Consider the following 21,408-nt stretch of genomic DNA (forward strand, 5'->3'; position numbering starts at 1 on the left):
TCTAAAAGTATATGAAATGGAACTTAATGTAATGCAAACATTAACTGGTGCTAACCTTGTTCTGTTTCTGTAACAGGCTACAGTTAAGCCTAACTGTATAGACGGATATCGCAACTTTCACTGTAGCTTTAAGTTTCAGTTTTATTGTAGAAATAAGTTGATGTAGATACAGAATTTCTCTTCTCTCATCTATTGGAGTAAAAGATTTTTAAAATATATGCACACAGTAACCAAGCAGTGGTTTAATTACTGCTCTTTGCTTCTCATGAGCTAAGACTGTTCAGTGGCTCTTTTTGCTTAAGTAGAAGAAAAAGAATCATAGATGCTCCTTTAAAAATTGCATGCTACTGCAGCTGACTCTTGCTTTAAACAGTCATACATGTGATCTGCTTCCACTTACTTTTGGAAAAATAGTCTGTCCTCCATCTTATTGTGACAGTCATTTGTAATGGACTCCAGCACTTACTTACTTCCCTCTGAGTTGAAGGGCCAACTTTTAAAAGAAATTTTCTATGAATTTTATCTCACTTTAGTGTAGGTATTTTCAAAGTCTTATTTCATATAGCAGTCTTTGAGTGGCACGAGGTAACTGGTAATTAGCTGTTAGAGCTAGAAAAACTGTTTTGTTTGGAATGCCTTTCGAATGACATATTGGAGTTAAACGTGATGATTGAATAAACTCTGTCAGAAGGATATTAATAGCTGTGAATAGGCTATTTCAGTGGCTTCTCTGAATTTAATGAATTTCTCACACAAATGCATGTGATAAATTTAGGCTTAATTTTGCTCCTTGACTTGTGAATGCACATCATTATTATTTGTAGGGCTGTCAATTAATTGCAGTTAACTCACATGATTAGCTCAAAAAAATTAATCATGATTAAAAAAAATGTGTCGCAATTAATCACAGGTTTAATCGCATTGATAAACCAGAGATTACCAGTTGAAATTTATTAAATATTTTGGATGTTTTTCTGCATTTTCATGTATATTGTATTGTGTTGTAATTTAAATCAGTGTATATTTTTATTATAAATATTTTCACTGTAAAAATGATAAAAAAAAGAAATAGTATTTTTCAATTCACCTCATACAAGTACTGTAGTGCAATCTCTGTCGTGAAAGGGCAACTTACAAATGTAGATAGGTATTTTTTGTTACATAACTGCACTCAAAACAATGTAAAACTCTAGAGACTACAAGTCCACTCAGTCCTACTTCTTGTTCAGCCAATCACTAAGATAAACATTTACAGGAGATGATGCTTCCCTCTTCTTATTTACGTCACCAGAAAGTGAAAACAGGCATTTGCATGGCACTTTTGTAGTCAGCATTGCAAGGTATTTATGGGCCAGATATGCTAAACATTCGTATGCCCCTTCATGCTTCCATGCTGATGACGCTTGTTAATAAAAGGAAATGCATTAATTAAATTTGTGACCGAACTCTTTAGGGGAGAATTGTATGTCCCCTGCTCTGTTTTACCCGCATTCTGCCATATATTTCATGTTATAGCAGTCTCGAATAATGACCCAGCACATGATATTCATTTTAAGAACTCTTTCACTGCAGATTTGACAAAATGCAAAGAAGGTACCAATGTGAGATTTCTAAAGATAACTACAGCACTTGACCCAAGGTTTAAGAATCTGAAGTGCCTTCCAAAATCTGAGGATGAGGTGTGGAGCATGCTTTCAGAAGTCTTAAAAGAGCAACACTCCAATGCGGAAACTTCAGAACATGAACCACCAAAAAAGAAAATCAACCTTCTGCTGATGGCATCTGACTCGGATAATGAAAATGAATATGCATCGGTCCGCACTGCTTTAGTATTGTTATTGAGCAGAACCCAGCACATGATATGCATTTTAAGAACACTTTCACTGCAGATTTCACAAAATGCAAAGAAGGTACCAATGTGAGATTTCTAAAAATAGCTACAGCACTTGACCCAAGGTTTAAGAATCTGAAGTGCCTTACAAAATCTCAGCAGGATGAGGTGTGGAGCATGCTTTCAGAAGTCATAAAAGAGCAACATTTTGATGCAGAAACTACAGAACCCGATCCACCAAAAAAGAAAATGAGTGTTCTGCTGGTGGCATCTGACTCAGATAATGAAAATCAACATGCGTCAGTCCACACTGCTTTGGACTGTCATCGCGCACAACCCATCATCAGCATGGATGCATGTCCCCTGGAATGGTGGTTGAAGCATGAAGGGACATATGAATCTTTAGCGCATCTGGCACCTAAATGTCTTGCGACGCCGGCTACAGCAGTGCCATGAGAATGCCTGTTGTCACTTTCAGATGACATTGTAAACAAGAAGCGGGTAGCATTATCTCCTGCTGTAAACAAACTTGTTTGTCTGAGAACTTTTCTGAGAACTTTTTGTCTGAGAACAAAAAGTAGGACTGAGTTGACTTGCAGGCTCTAAAAATTTACATTGCTTTATATTTGAATGTAGTTTTTTTTTTGTACATAATTCTACATTTGTAAGTTCAACTTTCATGATAAAGTGATTTCACTACAGTACTTGTATTTTTAAATTCATCTAATACTATTCCTTTTGTTTTTTACAGTACAAATACTTGTAATAAAAATAAATATAAAGTGAACATTGTACACTTTGTATTGTGTTGTAATTGAAATCCATATATTTGTAGAAAACATCCAAAATATTTAAATAAATAGTATTCCGTTATTGTTTAACAGTGTGATTAATCATGATTAATTTTTTTTAATTGCTTGACAGCACTAATTATTTGATTTGATATATTTGTATTGCAATAGCATCCACAGGCACAAGTCAGGGATCTGAGGCTCTGTTGTGCTAGGCACTAACACACCCACCCACCACCGAGTGAAAGGAATGTCCCTGCACCAAAGAACACACAACCCAGGTGGATCAGAATGAATCTTGAGATGTCCATTACAGTGTGCTAGCTGATTGTTGGGTCTGCATGGGTATATCTACATTGCAATAAAAAACCTATGGCATGGCCATGGCTGGCCCTGGTGGTCAGCTGACTTGGGGTAAGAGAATATAAAATTGCAGTGTAGATGTTCGGTCTCAGGTTGGAGCCCAGGCTCTGGGCCCCTCCCTGCTCATGGGGTCTCAGACCCCAGGCTCCAGCCTGAGCCTGAACATATACACTGCAATTTTATAGCCCCACAGCCTGAGTCCTGTGAGCTGAGTCAGCTGACCAAGACTCTGAGACTTGGTGCTGCGGGTTTTTTATCACAGTGTAGACATAACTGGAAGTGTATTAAAATATTTCCAGAATATGCCTTCTGTGCTGGGTTTCTTAGTTCTTGCTTTAGGATTTGGATTGAGTATCTTTGCTACCTGAATCATGGCTTTGGAATTTTCACTTATTTGTTGGAGAGTTTTCCATTTTCTAGTAGCCTTTTTCCTTCCCAGCAACAGAAGCACACACTGTTCCAATGTAAAAGCCAATTATTATTGGCTCTGAGTTTTCAAATGTGACCCTGTAATGCACAGAATGCTGTTTTAGTTAAGCAATAAAGCATGGCAGGATGTATGAATTTAGTGTGTAGTTTGAAGCCTGAGTTCAGCAAAACCAATTCTATTAATGTATTAGTAGCCTATAATGCACATCCCTTGTGCAACTGCACTGTCATACTCTGGGATCTCTGATATGCAGTGCACTCTTTGTATTTTTCATTGCCGTTCATCAACTGTGAAAGTCAGTTACTACTTGGAAGGATAAAAAGAAATCCTTATGAGTAAGGAATTATCACTGAAAATAATAGAAGTGTTTGAATGTGTTTCTTGGAGTATTTTAATTGAAATATCCTACAAGATCCTCTGAGGTCTGCTTGCTATTTACACACATTTTTAACATGGACTTTAGAAAAGGAATCTAACTGGGTAGAGCATTCTGCCAGTCTATCAGTAATGAAGTGCAGTGCTGTGACTCTAGCTTCTCTCCTCCCTCACGAGTTAGTAGTAGCTGGGCTCAGCATGGATGCAACATATTCCTAGGCAGGTTCAGGTTTCCTAAGGGACTTGCATCCAACCTGTTTCTTTCACTTCCATCCAGAGGATTTAAACTATACAAAGTCCATCTCCTTTGAAGAGACAGGAGAAGGGCTGTCTGGTAGAAACAAGATCAGTTGACCAGGCATTTCAATACACATTTTAAACAGCTGGAGATGCTTTTATGTCATGTCTACATTTAAAATTGTAGCTTAAGTGATGGCAGCTATTGGTGGATCTCCTTCCTCCTCAGTCATTAATGTTTCCTGTGGCTGAGACTCCTGTCAGGTAAGTTCTCAGCCCTGTAACTGTCAGCATTATAAAGAGATTGTACATGATGAAATAGAACTTCCTTTTTCTAAAAATTATTAACCCACAAATGCTGAGCAAAATTTGTGAAGAACAAATAAAAAATTATCATCAGTTGCTTCTCTGTTTTTTTTTTTTTTTAATGTCACTAATTGCTCTAATTTGTTGCATTATTCATGTGACTTTTGTAGGAGACCTGAAATAATGGGGTTGCTGTCTCTGTGGGATATGGTGCGCCTGGTGAATATGCTAATTGTATTCAGATTTCTGCGGATTATCCCTAATATGAAGGTGCGTGTACCTTGCTTTTTCCCACTTCCTGAATTCTCGACTAGTCCAATTATAAAACTTCCTAGAACCTTCTCAGAATAATAACCCTTTTCATCGCGGATGGATTTGAATTGCATTGAAGAGGCATCTGATTTGGGTTTACAACTTGGAAACTCCTCACTCTCGATCCCCTTCCAGCATGTGGAGTGATGTGGGGGCGGGCCTTATACAACGATCTGGTGGTTTGGATGTGGACCCGCAGCCACCAGTTGCCCATCTCTTTTTATGCCAGCAATCGGGGGCCCTGCCTAAGATGGGAGCCTGTGCAAGTGCACCGAGTTGCCCATTGGTTAATCTGGACTTGAGTGTAGCTGCGGCAGCATGGGCTAGTAACTCAAGGACAGTCCTGTGAGAGCGCCTCGGTACATACGGTGGTCACAGTGCTATTTTTAGCACACTAGTTGGATGAACGCTAGTGCACACATGTTTACCCAAGATGAAAATTCCAGCTGCATTGTATATGTACCCTTTAAGTGACCTTTTGCCTTATGTTCCCCCTCTTGAATACCTGAGTGGATACAACTCAAATGAGGAATTTACAATAGTTTCTAGGTGCTTTATTGGCTCCCCCACTTAATTTCTTTAACAAACCCGGTGTTTGAGGGCCTTGTATGGGGATTTTGTCGTTCATATAAACAGCAACCGAGATGAGGCAATCACTTCGTTTTCACTTGCAGTCTAGGTCCGGATTTGAATGCAGATTCACAAAGGTGAAATGCCTGTGCACTGATCCTTGTAACTGAAATTACTTCCCCCATCCTCATACCCAACCCTACCTACTTTACAACCCAGGCCCAATTTCACCTCAGGTTCAAAGAGCTGATGCAGTATATGGAAATTTTCCCATTAAAAGTGCAAATCTTACTTATTTCTGGCTTGCAGTATATCTCTAGCTGTATGGGTCCCAGGATATTAGAGAGACAAGGTGGGTGAGGTAATTCCTTTTGTTGGACCAACTTCTGACAGAGACTAGCTTTTGAGCCACACCGAGCTCTTCAGGTCTGGGAAAGGTACTCCAAGCTGAAGAAGAGTTCTGTGTGGCTCAAAAGCTTCTCTCTCTCCATCAGAAGTTGGGCCAATAAAAGATAATACCTCACCCACGTTGTCTTTCTTATTTTAGGTTTGTATCAAGTGATGCCAGGATTAACCATTGATGATGATATAGCATTGCTCTAACATTGAGTCCTTCTAATTCTCTCAGCACTCTGGTCAGTTCAAAGCGTTGGTCCTGGACAACAGAGGGTAGTGCATAGCAAGCGAGCCTGCTGTAGAAAGGCAAAAACAGCCAATAATTGGAACTGTATACCTGGAAATAGTGAAGCTGCTTATAGCAGTGGTGAGCTCATATGGGGGACAGATCAGCCAGGGAACAATCTGGCTCAGCCTTGTTGCGTGTCATACCCATATGGTTTGCTCAGCTAGTCCAGATTGTAGACTGCACCTGGGAAGAAAGCAGGCTTGGGTAGTTCCAAGAGAGACATTACCCTATTCAGAATTGGGTGAGGTCTGTCTGGCTGCCTAGACTGGGAGATCCCTGGAGCCTTTGCATGACATCAGCTGTGGAGACTATTTTGTACTTGCATCCCAATTCAGTAAAACAAATGTTTAACTAATGTCAGGGTGAAGTGCAAACTGGAAAGTGAGGAAGTGTGGTCTAATGGTTTAGATACGGGACTAAGAGTCGGGAGTTGTGGGCAACCGTCACTGTCTGACTTTGGGCAAGTCACTTAAGGTGTTTGCCTCAGTTTCCCAGACTGTAATTGTGACAGAAATGACAATTTCCTGCAGTATCCTTGGCTATGAAATTTATGTATTATTCTAGGCTGGGATTTTCTATAACTCTTTTGGGGAAGGAGAGGTAACGTATGTAACTCCTGGGAGTACAAAAGACTATTGAAAATGTGCCAGACAAGTGTGGATTTTGGGACAATAAGTGTTAAGTCGATTGTCTGGGGATTCGCTAGGGAGAGGTTAATGCAAATTCCACAACTCTGGTTATGCAAAACCCCAGTCTTTTGAAGTTTTGCCCTGAATTGGTGTTTGTCTGCTTATTTACCTGTTAATGAAGGCCAAGGTCAAATATCCAAGCCATTTAAAGAAACGAGTGTTCTGCCCAGTCCGAGGGGATGGGGATGGGGACCCAGTTGTGGCTGCCCTTGGCGACCTGTGGTAAGGTTTTTAGCATGTGTGTACGTTCTTTTATTGATTCAATATGTTTTCTCTGTAGTCTATTTACCTTAAGAATAGATGTGTTTACTTAGATGGAGCTGTGTGGTAACATAACTGGCAGTACACTTCAGAGAAAAAGCAAAGTGCAGATACTGGCCTGTTAAGGCAATCTGGTTTTCTGGGGATATCACAGTGTAACCCCAGGAGCTGTGGAACCTCCAGTCAGGAGGGAGAAAGACAAAGGTCTCTGCTGAAGACAGGTGATGGCTGGGAGCCTGAAAGCTTTAAGTAGATACCCTGGAAGGACCACAGAGGGGCAATACAGATGCAGTTACTGTGAAACTGTGGCAGGACTTTTGTAATAGCATCCACCTTACAAGAGTATAGGACTTCATTCGTTAACTGTACTCAGTATGTGGAGATTGTACCGTATGACTGGAGAATTGCTAACATAGTTCCTATTTTTAAGAAAGGAAAAAAAAGTGATCCGGGTAACTACAGGCCTGTTAGTTTGCCATCTGTAGTATGCAAGGTCTTAGAAAATGTTTTGAAGGAGAAAGTAGTTAAGGACATTGAGGTCAATGGTAAATGGGACAAAATACAACATGGTTTTACAAAAGGTAGATCGTGCTAAACCAACCTGATCTCCTTTTTGAGGAAGTAACAGATTTTTTAGACAAAGGAAACGCAGTGGTTCTAATTTACCTAGATTTTAGTAAGGCGTCTGATACCGTGCCACATGGGGAATTATTAAATTGGAAAAGATGGGGATCAATATGAACATCGAAAGGTGGATAAGGAATTGGTTAAAGGGGAGACTACAGCAGGTCATACTGAAAGGCGAACTGTCAGGCTGGAGGGAGGTTACCAGTGGAGTTCCTCAGGGATCGGTTTTGGGACCAGTCTTATTTAATCTTTTTATTACTGACCTCGGCACAAAAAGTGGGAGTGTGCTAATAAAGTTTGCAGATGATACAAAGCTGGGAGGTATTGCCAATTTAGAGAAGGACCGGGATATCATACAGGAGGATCTGGATGACCTTGTAAACTGGAGTAATAGTAATAGGATGAAATTTAATAGTGAGAAGTGTAAGGTCATGCATTTAGGGATTAATAACAAGAATTTTAGTTATAAGCTGGGGACGCATCAATTAGAAGTAACGGAGGAGGAGAAGGACCTTGGAGTATTGGTTGACCACAGGATGACTATGAACCACCAATGTGATATGGTCATGAAAAAAGCTAATGCGGTCTTGGGATGCATCAGGAGAGGTATTTCCAGTAGAGATAAGGAGGTGTTAGTACCGTTATACAAGGCACTGGTGAGACCTCATCTGGAATACTGTGTGCAGTTTTGGTCTCCCATGTTTAAGAAGGATGAATTCAAACTGGAGCAGGTACAGAGAAGGGCTACTAGGATGATCCGAGGAATGGAAAACCTGTCTTATGAAAGGAGACTCAAGGAGCTTGGCTTGTTTAGCCTAACCAAAAGAAGGTTGAGGGGAGATATGATTGCTCTCTATATCAGAGGGATAAATACTGGAGGGGGAGAGGAATTATTTAAGCTTAGTACCAATGTGGACACAAGAAAAAATGGATATAAACTGGCCATCGGGAAGTTTAGACTTGAAATTAGATTAAGGTTTCTAACCATCAGAGCAGTGAAGTTCTGGAATAGCCTTCCAAGGGAAGCAGTGGGGGCAAAAGACCTATCTGGCTTCAAGATTAAACTTGATAAGTTTGTGGAGGAGATGGTATGATGGGATAACATGATTTTGGCAATTAATTGATCTTTAAATATTCATAGTAAATAGGCATAATGGCCTGTGATGGGATGTTAGATGGGGTGGGATCTGAGTTACTACAGAGAATTCTTTCCTGGGTATCTGGCTGGTGAATCTTGCCCATATGTTCAGGGTTCAGCTGATTGCCATATTTGGGGTCAGGAAGGAATTTTCCTCCAGGGCAGATTGGAAGAGGCCCTGGGGTTTTTTTGCCTTCCTCTGTAGCATGGGGCACGCGTCACTTGCTGGAGGATGCTCTGCACTTCGAAGTCTTTAAACCATGATTTGAGGACTTCAATAGATCAGACATAGATGAGAGGTTTATCTCAGAAGTGGGTGGGAGAGATTCTGTGGCCTACATTGTGCAGGAGGTCAGACTAGATGATCATAATGGTCCCTTCTGACGTTAATGTCTATGAATCTATTAATCTATGAGATCCGTGGATGAAAATCACTATTATTTATATTATCGTAGCAGTTAGGAGTCCCAGGCATGAGTCAGGACCTCACTGTACTAGACGCTGTAGTAAAAGTGCAAAGTATTGAATTGCACTTCATTTTCCCAGCCTGCCAACATTTTGTATCATTTTAGTTCCAACAGATTAGTCGGCTTAAAAAATGTATAATAAAATATTGATAAGAATTCTGTGTTTTGTTTTAGTTCATGGCTTTGGTTGCCAGTACATTGCTGGATCTGGTGAAAAACTTAAGAGCCTTTGCAGGGCTGCTGGTGGTGAGTTACAATTCAAGATGGTTAGTCTTTCTATAATATGCTGCAATATAGGGTACGCTTTCAACTGAGTAAACCAGCGAAAGGTACATGCATTGTCCCCACTAACAATAGCAGAAACTACATGACTAATTTTCATGAAACAGCACATCAGATATTTGCTTCCATGTATTCATCGTGCCCCCTAGCAGTGCAACCCTTCCTTATGGGATCAACAAACTAGCTGATTATTATATGTGGAGCTGGTAGCAACTTTCCATTATAAGACCCTCTATTCAGTTACTTATAACTTTACAAAACTTTAAGCATTTAGGCTGAAATTTCCTTTCCTGGGTTTCTGCTGAAGGCTTTTTAATTTTTTAAAGTTTCAGCTGAAACAGTTCAGCCATGTCCAAGAAGAAGGTTAAGGAAATACACGTTGCCCACATTAAAAACCACCCTAACCAACTAGAGCCCTGCGCAGATACAAAGTTTATATCTGTGGATATAAAGCGGATATCTGCGGAGCTGCAGGGCTCTACTAGGAACCGCAGTGGCGAAAGCAGCAGCACGTCGGGCCTCGGTTCATAGGAGCCAACGTCCAGCCCGGGCAGCTCCTCCAGCGTGGCCGTAGCGTTCCCAGCCCTGCTCACTGGGGCTGGCACCAGGTTCACCAGCAGCTGTCCCTGGTTGCGCTAGAGTGTGCAAGCAGCTCACATGCTCCCGGACAGGAGACGCACAAAGTCTCTGCCCCAAGGAGCTTACAGTCTGAGACCGATCTTGCGATAGACTGAGCACCCTCAACTATCATTAATTTCAAATATTTTTGTTTAAGTTGGAGTTGAGGATGCTCAGTTGATCTCCTTGGATGATGAGGCCTTATTACATTTGTTGTTGATTTGAGACTTATTTTTTCCAAGGTTCGTCTACAATATATACTGTTAGTATCATGTTAATTATTTTTTGGCCCATTTCTCTTTTGACTGTTTACTGTGTATATTAGAGTTAATTTCATAGCTGGTGTTACAGGGAATAAAACTGATTTATTATTGATAAGCCAGATGCCCCACCTACTGGCAGACTGTGAATGTGTAGCATTAACTGGATCCAACATGTGTAAAATCCTCTTGTATGTAGCTCAAAGTATAATATCCTTTTCCTTCCTGGGACTTTTTAAATAACAATATAGAAACATGAGAACTGAAATTATCCTGGCATTTTCACTAGAAAGCTCATGTCTCAAGCCAGCCTAGCAGCAAGTGGTGCTTTCTTCAGTAAGAATTGTAAAGCATTGACAACTCTCTGAAGGTTATTTCTAGGGCAACTCCTGACATAAGGTAAAATTTTCAAATGTATCTGAGTGATTTCAAAACATAAGTCCCATTTTTTGAAAGGCACATAGTGCTCATTGATAATCAATGGGAGCTGGTCCTTTTTCAAAATGGGAATTATGCTCCGAAGTCACTGAAGCACTTTTGAAAGTTTAACTTTAGCATGATTACAGCTGTGCTTTTACAGAGGTTTCTGATTAAATATAAATAACTGATTTAAATTTGGCCATAGCTTAGGTTTGGTAGAAGCTTGCTTTTAGGAAACCTAAATCCAACAGCAATCTTCCCATAACTTTTTAAAAATCCCAATAGAAATAGTTTTTAACTGCCACTCCTCTGTAGTGTTTGCAGTTAAGCCATCACTGCACTGAGAACCAGAAGGTTAAACTTTTCCTAAAGAAAAGTTACTTCATCAGTTTTTTTTAACAATTCCCTAATGAATGGACTATAGAAAGAAAGCATACAGCATAGAGTGAAAAATAAGTGTGCTTTAAAAAGTTCTTTCACTTTTAATAACCCATGGCATTGTTTTAAACAAATTCCCTTACTTCGTTACTTCATGAGTTTTAAGTTGATTGTGTTCCTTTTTTAACATTGAATGGTCTCTGAGTATCTTTCCTTACAACCCCCTAATTTAGTTTTTGAGTATTTTAGTGACTAATGTGTATTCCTTTCCAGGTGGTTTTCTATGTGTTTGCTATAACTGGCATAGTGCTATTTAAAGGTGCTGTTGTTCCTATGGGAAATATCAGGTAAGGCTTTAATCTAAATATTCAGTATTTGGAAAGATCCTCTTGATTTTTGAAACCCCACTGTATACCTTTGTTCTTATCTCCCTGGACTCTTTGATAAGTACCATCATCCTCAGTCTCCTCTTCTGTATGCTCCTCACTATTATAGTATACTTTTTAATTTGTGTCAGAGTAGCAGCCGTGTTAGTCTGTATTCGCAAAAAGAAAAGGAGTACTTGTGGCACCTTAGAGACTAACGAATTTATTAGAGCATAAGCTTTCGTGAGCTACAGCTCACTTCATCGGATGCATTTGGTGGAAAAAACAGAGGGGAGATTTATATACACACACAGAGAACATGAAACAATGGGTTTATCATACACACTGTAAGGAGAGTGATCGCTTAAGATAAGCCATCACCAGCAGCAGGGGGGGTGGGGGAGGAAAACCTTTCATGGTGACAAGCAAGGTAGGCTAATTCCAGCACTTAACAAGAATATAGGAGGAACAGTGGAGGGGTGGGGTGGGGGGGAGAAATAACATGGGGAAATAGTTTTACTTTGTATAATGACTCATCCATTCCCAGTCTCTATTCAAGCCTAAGTTAATTGTATCCAGTTTGCAAATTAATTCCAATTCAGCAGTCTCTCGTTGGAGTCTGTTTTTGAAGCTTTTTTGTTGAAGGATAGCCACTCTTAGGTCTGTGATCGAGTGACCAGAGAGATTGAAGTGTTCTCCAACTGGTTTTTGAATGTTATAATTCTTGACGTCTGATTTGTGTCCATTCATTCTTTTACGTAGAGACTGTCCAGTTTGGCCAATGTACATGGCAGAGGGGCATTGCTGGCACATGATGGCATGTATCACATTGGTAGATGCGCAGGTGAACGAGCCTCTGATAGTGTGGCTGATGTGATTAGGCCCTATGATGGTATTCCCTGAATAGATATGTGGACAGAGTTGGCAACGGGCTTTGTTGCAAGGATAGATTCCTGGGTTAGTGGTTCTGTTGTGTGGTGTGTGGTTGCTGGTGAGTATTTGCTTCAGATTGGGGGGCTGTTTGTAAGCAAGGACTGGCCTGTCTCCCAAGATCTGTGAGAGTGATGGGTCGTCCTTCAGGATAGGTTGTAGATCCTTGATGCGTTGGAGAGGTTTTAGTTGGGGGCTGAAGGTGATGGCTAGTGGCGTTCTGTTATTTTCTTTGTTGGGCCTGTCCTGTAGTAGGTGACTTATGGGTACTCTTCTGGCTCTGTCAATCTGTTTCTTCACTTCAGCAGGTGGGTATTGTAGTTGTAGGAATGCATGATAGAGATCTTGTAGGTGTTTGTCTCTGTCTGAGGGGTTGGAGCAAATGCGGTTATATCGTAGAGCTTGGCTGTAGACAATGGATCGAGTGGTATGATCTGGATGAAAGCTAGAGGCATGTAGGTAGGAATAGCGGTCAGTAGGTTTCCAATATAGGGTGGTGTTTATGTGACCATCACTTATTAGCACCGTAGTGTCCAGGAAGTGGATCTCTTGTGTGGACTGGTCCAGGCTGAGGTTGATGGTGGGATGGAAATTGTTGAAATCATGGTGGAATTCCTCAAGGGCTTCTTTTCCATGGATCCAGATGATGAAGATGTAGCGTAAGTAGAGTAAGTAGAGTAGGGGCATTAGGGGACGAGAGCTGAGGAAGCGTAGTTCTAAGTCAGCCATAAAAATGTTGGCATACTGTGGGGCCATGCGGGTACCCATCGCAGTGCCGCTGATTTGAAGGTATACCTTGTCCCCAAATGTGAAATAGTTATGGGTGAGGACAAAGTCACAAAGTTCAGCCACCAGGTTAGCAGTGACAGTATCGGGGATACTGTTCCTGATGGCTTGTAATCCATCTTTGTGTGGAATGTTGGTGTAGAGGGCTTCTACATCCATAGTGGCTAGGATGGTGTTTTTAGGAAGATCACCAATGGACTGTAGTTTCCTCAGGAAGTCAGTGGTATCTTGAAGATAGCTGGGAGTGCTGGTAACGTAGGGCCTGAGGAGAGAGTCTACATAGCCAGACAATCCTGCTGTCAGGGTGCCAATGCCTGAGATGATGGGGCGTCCAGGATTTCGAGGTTTATGGATCTTGGGTAGCAGATAGAATACCCCAGGTCGGGGTTCTAGGCGTGTGTCTGTGCAGATTTGTTCTTGTGCTTTTTCAGGGAGTTTCTTGAGCAAATGCTGTAGTTTCTTTGGTAACTCTCAGTGGGATCAGAGGGTAATGGCTTGTAGAAAGTGGTGTTGGAGAGCTGCCTAGTAGCCTCTTGTTCATACTCCGACCTATTCATGATGACGACAGCACCTCCTTTGTCAGCCTTTTTGATTATGATGTCAGAGTTGTTTCTGAGGCTGTGGATGGCACTGTGTTCTGCATGGCTGAGGTTATGGGGTAAGCGATGCTGCTTTTCCACAATTTCAGCTCGTGCACATCGGCGGAAGCACTCTATGTAGAAGTCCAGGCTGCTGTTTCGACCTTCAGGAGGAGTCCACCCAGAATCCTTCTTTTTGTAGTGTTGGTAGGAAGGTCTCTGTGGGTTAATATGTTGGTCAGAGGTGTGTTGGAAATATTCCTTGAATCGGAGACGTCAAATATTATAACATTCAAAAACCAGTTGGAGAACACTTCAATCTCTCTGGTCACTCGATCACAGACCTAAGAGTGGCTATCCTTCAACAAAAAAGCTTCAAAAACAGACTCCAATGAGAGACTGCTGAATTGGAATTAATTTGCAAACTGGATACAATTAACTTAGGCTTGAATAGAGACTGGGAATGGATGAGTCATTTCACAAAGTAAAACTATTTCCCCATGGTATTTCTCCCCCCCCCCACCCCACCCTCCATTGTTCCTCAGATATTCTTGTTAACTGCTGGAATTAGCCTACCTTGCTTGTCACCATGAAAGGTTTTCCTCCTTCCCTCCCCCCCCCCCGCTGCTGGTGATGGCTTATCTTAAATGATCACTCTCCTTACAGTGTGTATGATAAACCCATTGTTTCTTGTTCTCTGTGTGTGTGTATATAAATCTCCCCTCTGTTTTTTCCACCAAATGCATCCGATGAAGTGAGTTGTAGCTCACGAAAGCTTATGCTCTAATAAATTTGTTAGTCTCTAAGGTGTCACAAGTACTCCTTTTCTTTTTAATTTGTGGTTGGCCAAGAATCTTTGACTTTCTTACTGTGGAGCCCTTCGTTTTCCCTCCTTATCTTTCTCTTCCTTTCTCTCCAGTCTGTCACTAATCTCTTAAATCTTGCAGGTTTTCCTCCCCTGCTCACTATTCTATCCTTCCAACTTCCCATTACTGTTTTGAGTCTCCAGAATGCTCATCCCCCCATCTTAGAAATTTCAGACCCCTTTTCTGCTTTCTCTCTAACTAGTGCTCCCTTTCTTCCTGTGAGAAGGTACTCAACTCAATGGAAGCATTCTACCTATAGAACAGTGTCTAGCATGTTATAATAACATTGCACTCTAATTTCATTGTAGTGTTGTCAATGCAACATCTGGTAACAGCACCTTGCAGTGTGGGACCTATGAGCAGCTGGAGTATTGGCCAAACAACTTTGATGACTTTGCTGTGAGTCTGGTTGCTAGTGGAATATGTTCTGTGTTCTCTGAAGATATCTAAATAGTGAGAGCTAGTGCAATAACCACTCAACCTCTGTTTCATCTTGTTGCTTAGGCTGCGGTAGTAACTCTTTGGGATGTCATGGTGGTGAACAATTGGCAAGTTTTCCTGGATGCATTTTCAAGATACTCAAGTCCGTAAGTAATAAAACTGGTACCTAAGGAGACCCTCCATTGGGGGTATTATCCTGTGTTCTATTCAACATAGTTCTTCAAAGTAAATGGGCAGAAACTATAGACAGAGTTCACTTCTTATGATCTGGGAACAGGAATTGCATATGAAATTACTGTCTGCCTGCTGCTATCCCGAGCTGTGTCTCTTCAAATCCACCCAAGTATCTAGTAACCAAAGCTTGCCACTTAATGGACAGCTGTTTGTCTATGTAAATTTGGTAGTCTCAGTCCAATGTCCAGTGGGCATCACATTTAGCAATAATTTTGGAATCTTTGTTGGCCGTTGACTTGACCCAGAATTGAATTGACCATGGAGATTGGACTCCGTATGTGTTTGCTTTACCCACCTGTGCTCCTTCACGGCCAACCTTGAGATGTGTTGGTAGATCACTGTGGGGAAGCTTGTGTTGCTGCTATATCAGTTCTGTGGATAAACGGAGGTGGTCAGTCTCCTGTGTTGTCAGTCTAGCATCTTTCATTTGCATTAAATAAACATAGGTAAAGTTTAAGAATCTTGATTTTTCTTTAAGTTAATTTTCCCTTCCTTTGGTGACTCTGTTGGTTAAAGCACAATGCACTATGCCGTGGCAGATTTGCCATTGACTTTGGTGGAGCCAAGATTTCACTTCATATTTCATTTCAGAATTCAGACTCAGAAATTGATGTGCTATCGGTGTGTGTTTGTGTGAGGGGTAGTTGGGGACGGATTCTGATGAGGGACAGTACATTTATCTCTCAGCTGATTGAGATCCAAACTTAACAAATGATTTCTCCCAGATTACTGTTTTATTTATGAAAATAGTACATTTTTCCCTGTGAAAAGCTGTAAGTCCACAGCTATGAACTTTCATGGCTTTTTAAGGGATGGAGGCATTGACTAATCCATTTTCATTATAAGGGAGAATTGTTAGTCTCATCATATTGTACACATCTTTATTTTTTTTGTCTTTAATATCCTCCTTTTCCAGGTGGTCAAAGGTCTATTTTGTAGCCTGGTGGTTAATTTCCTCTGTCATCTGGGTCAATTTGTTCGTAGCCCTACTTCTGGAGGTAAGGGAATGAGTTTTATATGTAGATTCTTGAAGGATGTGAGAATTTTTATGCAGATCTATTGGAAGTAGAATTTTTGCCATTATGTGAAGTTGAGCACTCAGTAATGGAATAAATCCAAAGCCTGTCCAGGCATAAGAGGACATCTAGTGATAAGAGTAATTATGGACATAATTAAATTAACTTTAGAAAATATTGTCCATCCAATATCCTCTAATGGGAATTAAAAGAGAACAGTTATTAGCATCAGTTGTCCCAACTGTTCTTTTGTATGTCTGGTCACCCTCGGCACACGAGAACTGTATTAAACTGGAGGGTGTATTTTCTGGATGAGGTCATACAAACCAAGGTCCTGCTTGCTTTGTGTAGATGTTAAAGGCTCCAGAGCACTCACTGCAAGAGTAAATATTTTTCCCAGGGTCTTTTGGACTGCATTTTTCATGCTCCCTTGTTATATGTTATACTATTTGCTGGTTGGTCATCACTATCTGCCCCAGAGCTGGTTTGCATTTTATTGGTGCTGAATGATTCCAGTTTGTAAACAGCTTTGAAGGGTATAAATGCACGGTGTTCTTATTTACTATACAAGTACCACAGACTTGCCTGTGCGCTGTACTGTACTGCACTGTACTGTGTATCTCTCGTACTAGTCACCTAGGCTGCAGGTTTGCGGTGGCCATGCCCATTGCAAAGAGAGCTGGCTCTGTAGGATTCCAGAAAAAGCTATTCCACATTTGAAGAGGCTGTGCCATGATTTTCCACTCCTGCAGAGGCACTGAGGCCAAGTCCAGAGAGGCTGGTCTGATTTAAAGAGGTTGCCCTCTAAAGCATGGTGATGATGAAGCAGGTTTTAAAGATGGTACTGAAATCAGTATATAAAAATATTGTCATGACAAGCTTGCAGCTTTACCAGTCACTTGCCTCTGCATCCTTTCTGGAAGGCTAAATAGCTACAAAATAGACTCCGGACTGTTGACATCAAGTCCGAGCCTTATCTGTGAGCGTACTGGAAGGTATTCTACCCTTCGGGACCAGCCCTGCAGAGAGATCCATTGACTCTTTTTCTGTGGATTTGGGGCATAGATCTGGTGTAATGGCTTGGATGTGGCACTGTGTGGCAGGAAACTTTGTTTTTGCATGAGTTGTCCATCTACCTCTTGTCATTGTGTAAATCAAAGCAAGCAAAGAGACAAGCCAGAAAATCATTCCTTCTTTGATAAAGCTGTGACATTTTAACTTGAAGTAAGTCAAAGAAATTGCTTTTCAGCTGGGGGGAACCTAAGCAGGTGAACGCTAGCAGGGACATTTAAATATGTGGATATTTAAATCAGGGAATGCAGTTTGTACGGTGTATAGAACCCAGGAGTCCTTTAGTCCCTTTGCTCTATTTTTACCTCCACCATCTCACTATGTGACCATGAGCAAGGTACTCATCCCTGTCTGAGGCACAGAAACGTAAACAGTGATTTACCTCGAAGCATCATGTTGAAGTGTTAAGTTAATTCAGTGAAGTGTAGAAGTAATATTTTTATTATTTGGTATTTTGGTTTATTATTATGCAGCTCATATATGTATAACTGGCTTGAAGAACATTCCTGTTCTGGGCTTTAGGGGGATTTATAAAAACTAAACCATGGGGAAAATATAAAACCTTATGTCTAAAGATGCTAAAACTAGCCTTTTATTTTCTTTCTCCTTCCAATTCCAGAACTTTATTCACAAGTGGGACCGTCACTCCCATCGGCAGTCTGTCTCAGAAATTGAATACCAGACAACGGTGGAATTAATGTTCAGGTGAGTCACATTAGGACTAGATGGATAATAGCCTATTTTTAAGGATGCTAATCTCCTTTTCAAAGACAGCGTTCCAGGTGGGAACAGGGTTTGCTTCAAGCTTGGTGAGCAAGAGTACAAATCTTTCAGCTATTAGCCGGGAGCAGTCCTGAAAGTGCTTTACCTGTGCCTGCCCTGGCTTAATAGCCTAACCTTTTGGAACATTCCACTCATATGATGCTGGGAGAAGAGGTGCTAATAATGAAGGACTACTCTGGGTGAGAAGGGTAAAACAATCCACATTCTTGGCTTTGTGTTCGACTGTGGGTGGAGAGTTGATCGTGTTACATAAGTAGAATTTGTGGTACAGATTTAATGTGCAATGGCTTCACTGGGAGAATGTTCTCATTTGACAATTTTTTTCAGGAAAGCACATCCATTGACCTCAGTTATGTTGTTCTGCGTGCAGGAAATTGCTTCCCTTCTCCGTATGGGAAAACAGCTGCTGGTTTCTATGACACGTCTGTAGTGTAGAAGGATGGATCACTCGCAACTGGATGCATCATTAGGAAGCATCAGCCTGTTGTAATTGTAATTCTCTTCTTCAGTCTTGAAATAAGGATGTTATATCTCAGTATATACATTGCAAAAAAATGTTGACAAATCTCCTTTGCTGCCCTAAGCAACTTATGCTTTTTTTTCTTTGTAGGGATGTTTTGGAAGAACCTACAGAGGAAGAGCTGATGGAAAAACTGCACAAGCATCCACACTTGCAACTGTGTAGATGACAGATTGGTGGGAGGACCAATTTATTCATGCCTTTTTTGCAATAAGGTTGTCAGCTGGAGGACTGATATTGCAGTGAAATTGAATGTATTTTCTGTAAAGTGCTGTTAATCTGAAAGCTTACAGGAAAACATGTAACATTTTAGTTGGCATTTTGATTTTACTCTTGAACACCACCTACAATGCAGAGAACTGCAGGGAGAACTTTAAAAAAAAAAAAATAATCGGCTCCTTTTTAAAAAAAAAAAAACAAAAACAAAAAAGCCCCAAAACTATTATTCTTCTAATTTGACTTGATTTTTAGAGTCATTTTATGGGAATATGCAGCTGTTATTTTTATTAAGTGTCAGGACAAGGAGTTGTAGACCATTTTATTTTTTTTTAAGAAGGAAGAGAGTATTAAAATGACAGTGCACTTTAATGCAAACACTTCTAACCACTATGCTTGCTGCTTTTTTGTACCATAAATAATGGAACTGCCTATTTTGGCATTCAGTGTGTGTCAAGGACAGTACCTTGAAATTCTTGATTGAATTAGGCAGAGTCATGCTCTAGATTCTCAGCCTTTTTGTAATAAGGGAAATCAAAACACTATTTTTATTGAAATATGATGCCAGCATTCTTTTATTTACTAAATGTTCATAATTGTACAATCCTGTTCAAAAGTTCAGGTCGAAGGTAGAGATAGTCTGTATCACAGTTTCCTTTTTTTGGCCGGTGTTAATGGCTGTGCCCACATGGTGATTGCATTACATTGATAACATTATCAAGATCAGTATAATTTTGGATGGAATAATCATGCTCTTGTTTTACAATCTGGAATAATTAAGCTCTACTTCAGAGAAAATATGCTCATATTGCTTTGAAAATGAGCTCTTCCTTTTTGCATTCTGATAAGCCTTGTTTTTCCTGGATTCATACTGAGCCACAGTTTGTTTACGTTTGCAAGAATTTTAGTGGAAATCCTGTGCAAAATGTAGCCATGTATCCATCTTGGGTGGATGGGGAGCAGACAGTCATGTTCAGGCTTCCCCCTTAAATCTATACCTGTATATAATAAATTGATTTTTAATTCAGGAGAGTGGATTTAGGATAGTATGTGGCACCAAAATCATTGGGGGTCATCTCACTTTTTTTTGAGCTGGATGGGACCAATCCTGCAAGGTACTGGGCTGCCTCATTTCTCACTGTAGTCCATGAAAGCTTGAGGGTGCTTAGTATCATGCAAGATCATATCCTTTGTGCTAGCTGTTTTCCCCAGTTCTGGTTAAACGTTTATTGTATTATAGATGTCAGAGATGGGGGGGAAAGGCCTATTAGGTCATCTAGTCCATCGCCTTGGAATCAACACAGGATTGTTCCCTATTTTCTACCTTTTTTTCCAATACAGTTCCACAGCAAGACACTCGCCCAGTTGAATAGCTTCCACTGTCTGATGCATCTCATCAGTAGGAAGTTAGCCTAATTTTTTCTTAGTTTAGTGTAAGCCAGTTACTCTTGGTTATTACTCTTTAACCACATTAAGTGTTCCTGTAACTCCTTTTTGTTTCTATACTTGGTGAATTATGTATGTCCATCCTGCCAAGTGAGCCTGTCAGTTCCTTTATGCTTGGGATGTTCTATTTGGCTCTTCATCTTTTATTTGGCCATTATGTTCCATTGTCTACCAAAGTAGCATAACTTGGTGTGATACTCGTATAATCTTCATAAGTCCTGTCTCTTGTATGCAATCCTTGCACATGGACAGATGTGCAGAGAACAATCTATTTTAGTGCTTGCTTGCTTGCTTTGTTTGTTTGTTTGTTTGTTTGTTTTGTTTATATATTGGACTGGGAATGTAATGCAGAACTACATACAGGAAATAGCGTGTCTAATATAAATTGTACTGTAAGAGGTAAATTACTGTGTGATACAACTCTTATGCTTTAAATGCACAGAGACTTGAATAGGAGTAAAACAGAAGGCTTAATTGATAAAAAAAAAAATGTCCTTTTTATTCCTTTCTTCCATTTACATCTAAACGTACATCTAAATTTTGAAGGACCTCATGTGTGGTTTGATCATCTGAAGGGCTGAGCTCTTCCCATGACATGTTGAGCACCTTCCACTCCCATTGATTTCAGTAAGAGTTGAGTGCTCAGCACTTCTTTGGCTCAAACCTACATAGAATTGCCATTTATGCTGTGTTGCATAACCTGGACATAGGTGGTTATTTGTCTTGTTAAGGGTGGGTAGATGAGACATAGACAGACACACACCTGGAAGAAATGACCATTTGAAAGCTTCGGAAAAATGTATTAAAACCGTAGTTTGGATTCTCATATGTAAATACAGCAACAAATTTGGTTTTCTATCTTCAGAGGATTTTTTTTTCTTCTGGTTTGCTTTCTAATAAGTACAAAGCTGTTCTGTGGGAAAAAAAAAATTGTCAGCTCTATTGTAACAAATCCATGACCCAGGGAGAACTCTGAAGTGTGATTACTTTGCTTGCTTTTGCCACACTAAAAAGTTTTTAGTGACAGCAGGATTGTACCCCAGATCTTCTTGTTCCAAAATCAATAGTCCCTCCCACTTCAGCTTAAGGAAATACATCTATGCAGCTATTGCAGTA

General features: G+C 40.4%; 1 protein-coding gene across 5 annotated transcripts in view; it reads left to right on the forward strand.

Annotated features, from left to right (window-relative positions):
- The window catches only part of TPCN2 (two pore segment channel 2), a 66,439-nt gene extending 45,283 nt beyond the window's left edge, over window positions 1-21,156 (forward strand). For 4 of the 5 annotated variants that reach the window (XM_043516123.1, XM_038406586.2, XM_038406587.2 and 1 more), the window contains 8 exons: window positions 4,504-4,603; window positions 9,257-9,328; window positions 11,314-11,387; window positions 14,874-14,964; window positions 15,070-15,152; window positions 16,157-16,238; window positions 17,947-18,032; window positions 18,721-21,156. In XM_043516123.1, coding sequence (XP_043372058.1) covers window positions 4,504-4,603; window positions 9,257-9,328; window positions 11,314-11,387; window positions 14,874-14,964; window positions 15,070-15,152; window positions 16,157-16,238; window positions 17,947-18,032; window positions 18,721-18,799 — 667 coding nt within the window. In that variant the 3' untranslated portion in view covers window positions 18,800-21,156. The remainder of the gene's footprint in view (window positions 1-4,503; window positions 4,604-9,256; window positions 9,329-11,313; window positions 11,388-14,873; window positions 14,965-15,069; window positions 15,153-16,156; window positions 16,239-17,946; window positions 18,033-18,720) is intronic. The other variant, XM_043516124.1, reaches the window with a different exon arrangement.
- The last annotated feature ends 252 nt before the right edge of the window (window positions 21,157-21,408 follow it).

The sequence above is a fragment of the Dermochelys coriacea genome, chromosome 6, assembly GCF_009764565.3.
Source record: "Dermochelys coriacea isolate rDerCor1 chromosome 6, rDerCor1.pri.v4, whole genome shotgun sequence".
NCBI lineage: Eukaryota > Metazoa > Chordata > Testudines > Dermochelyidae > Dermochelys > Dermochelys coriacea.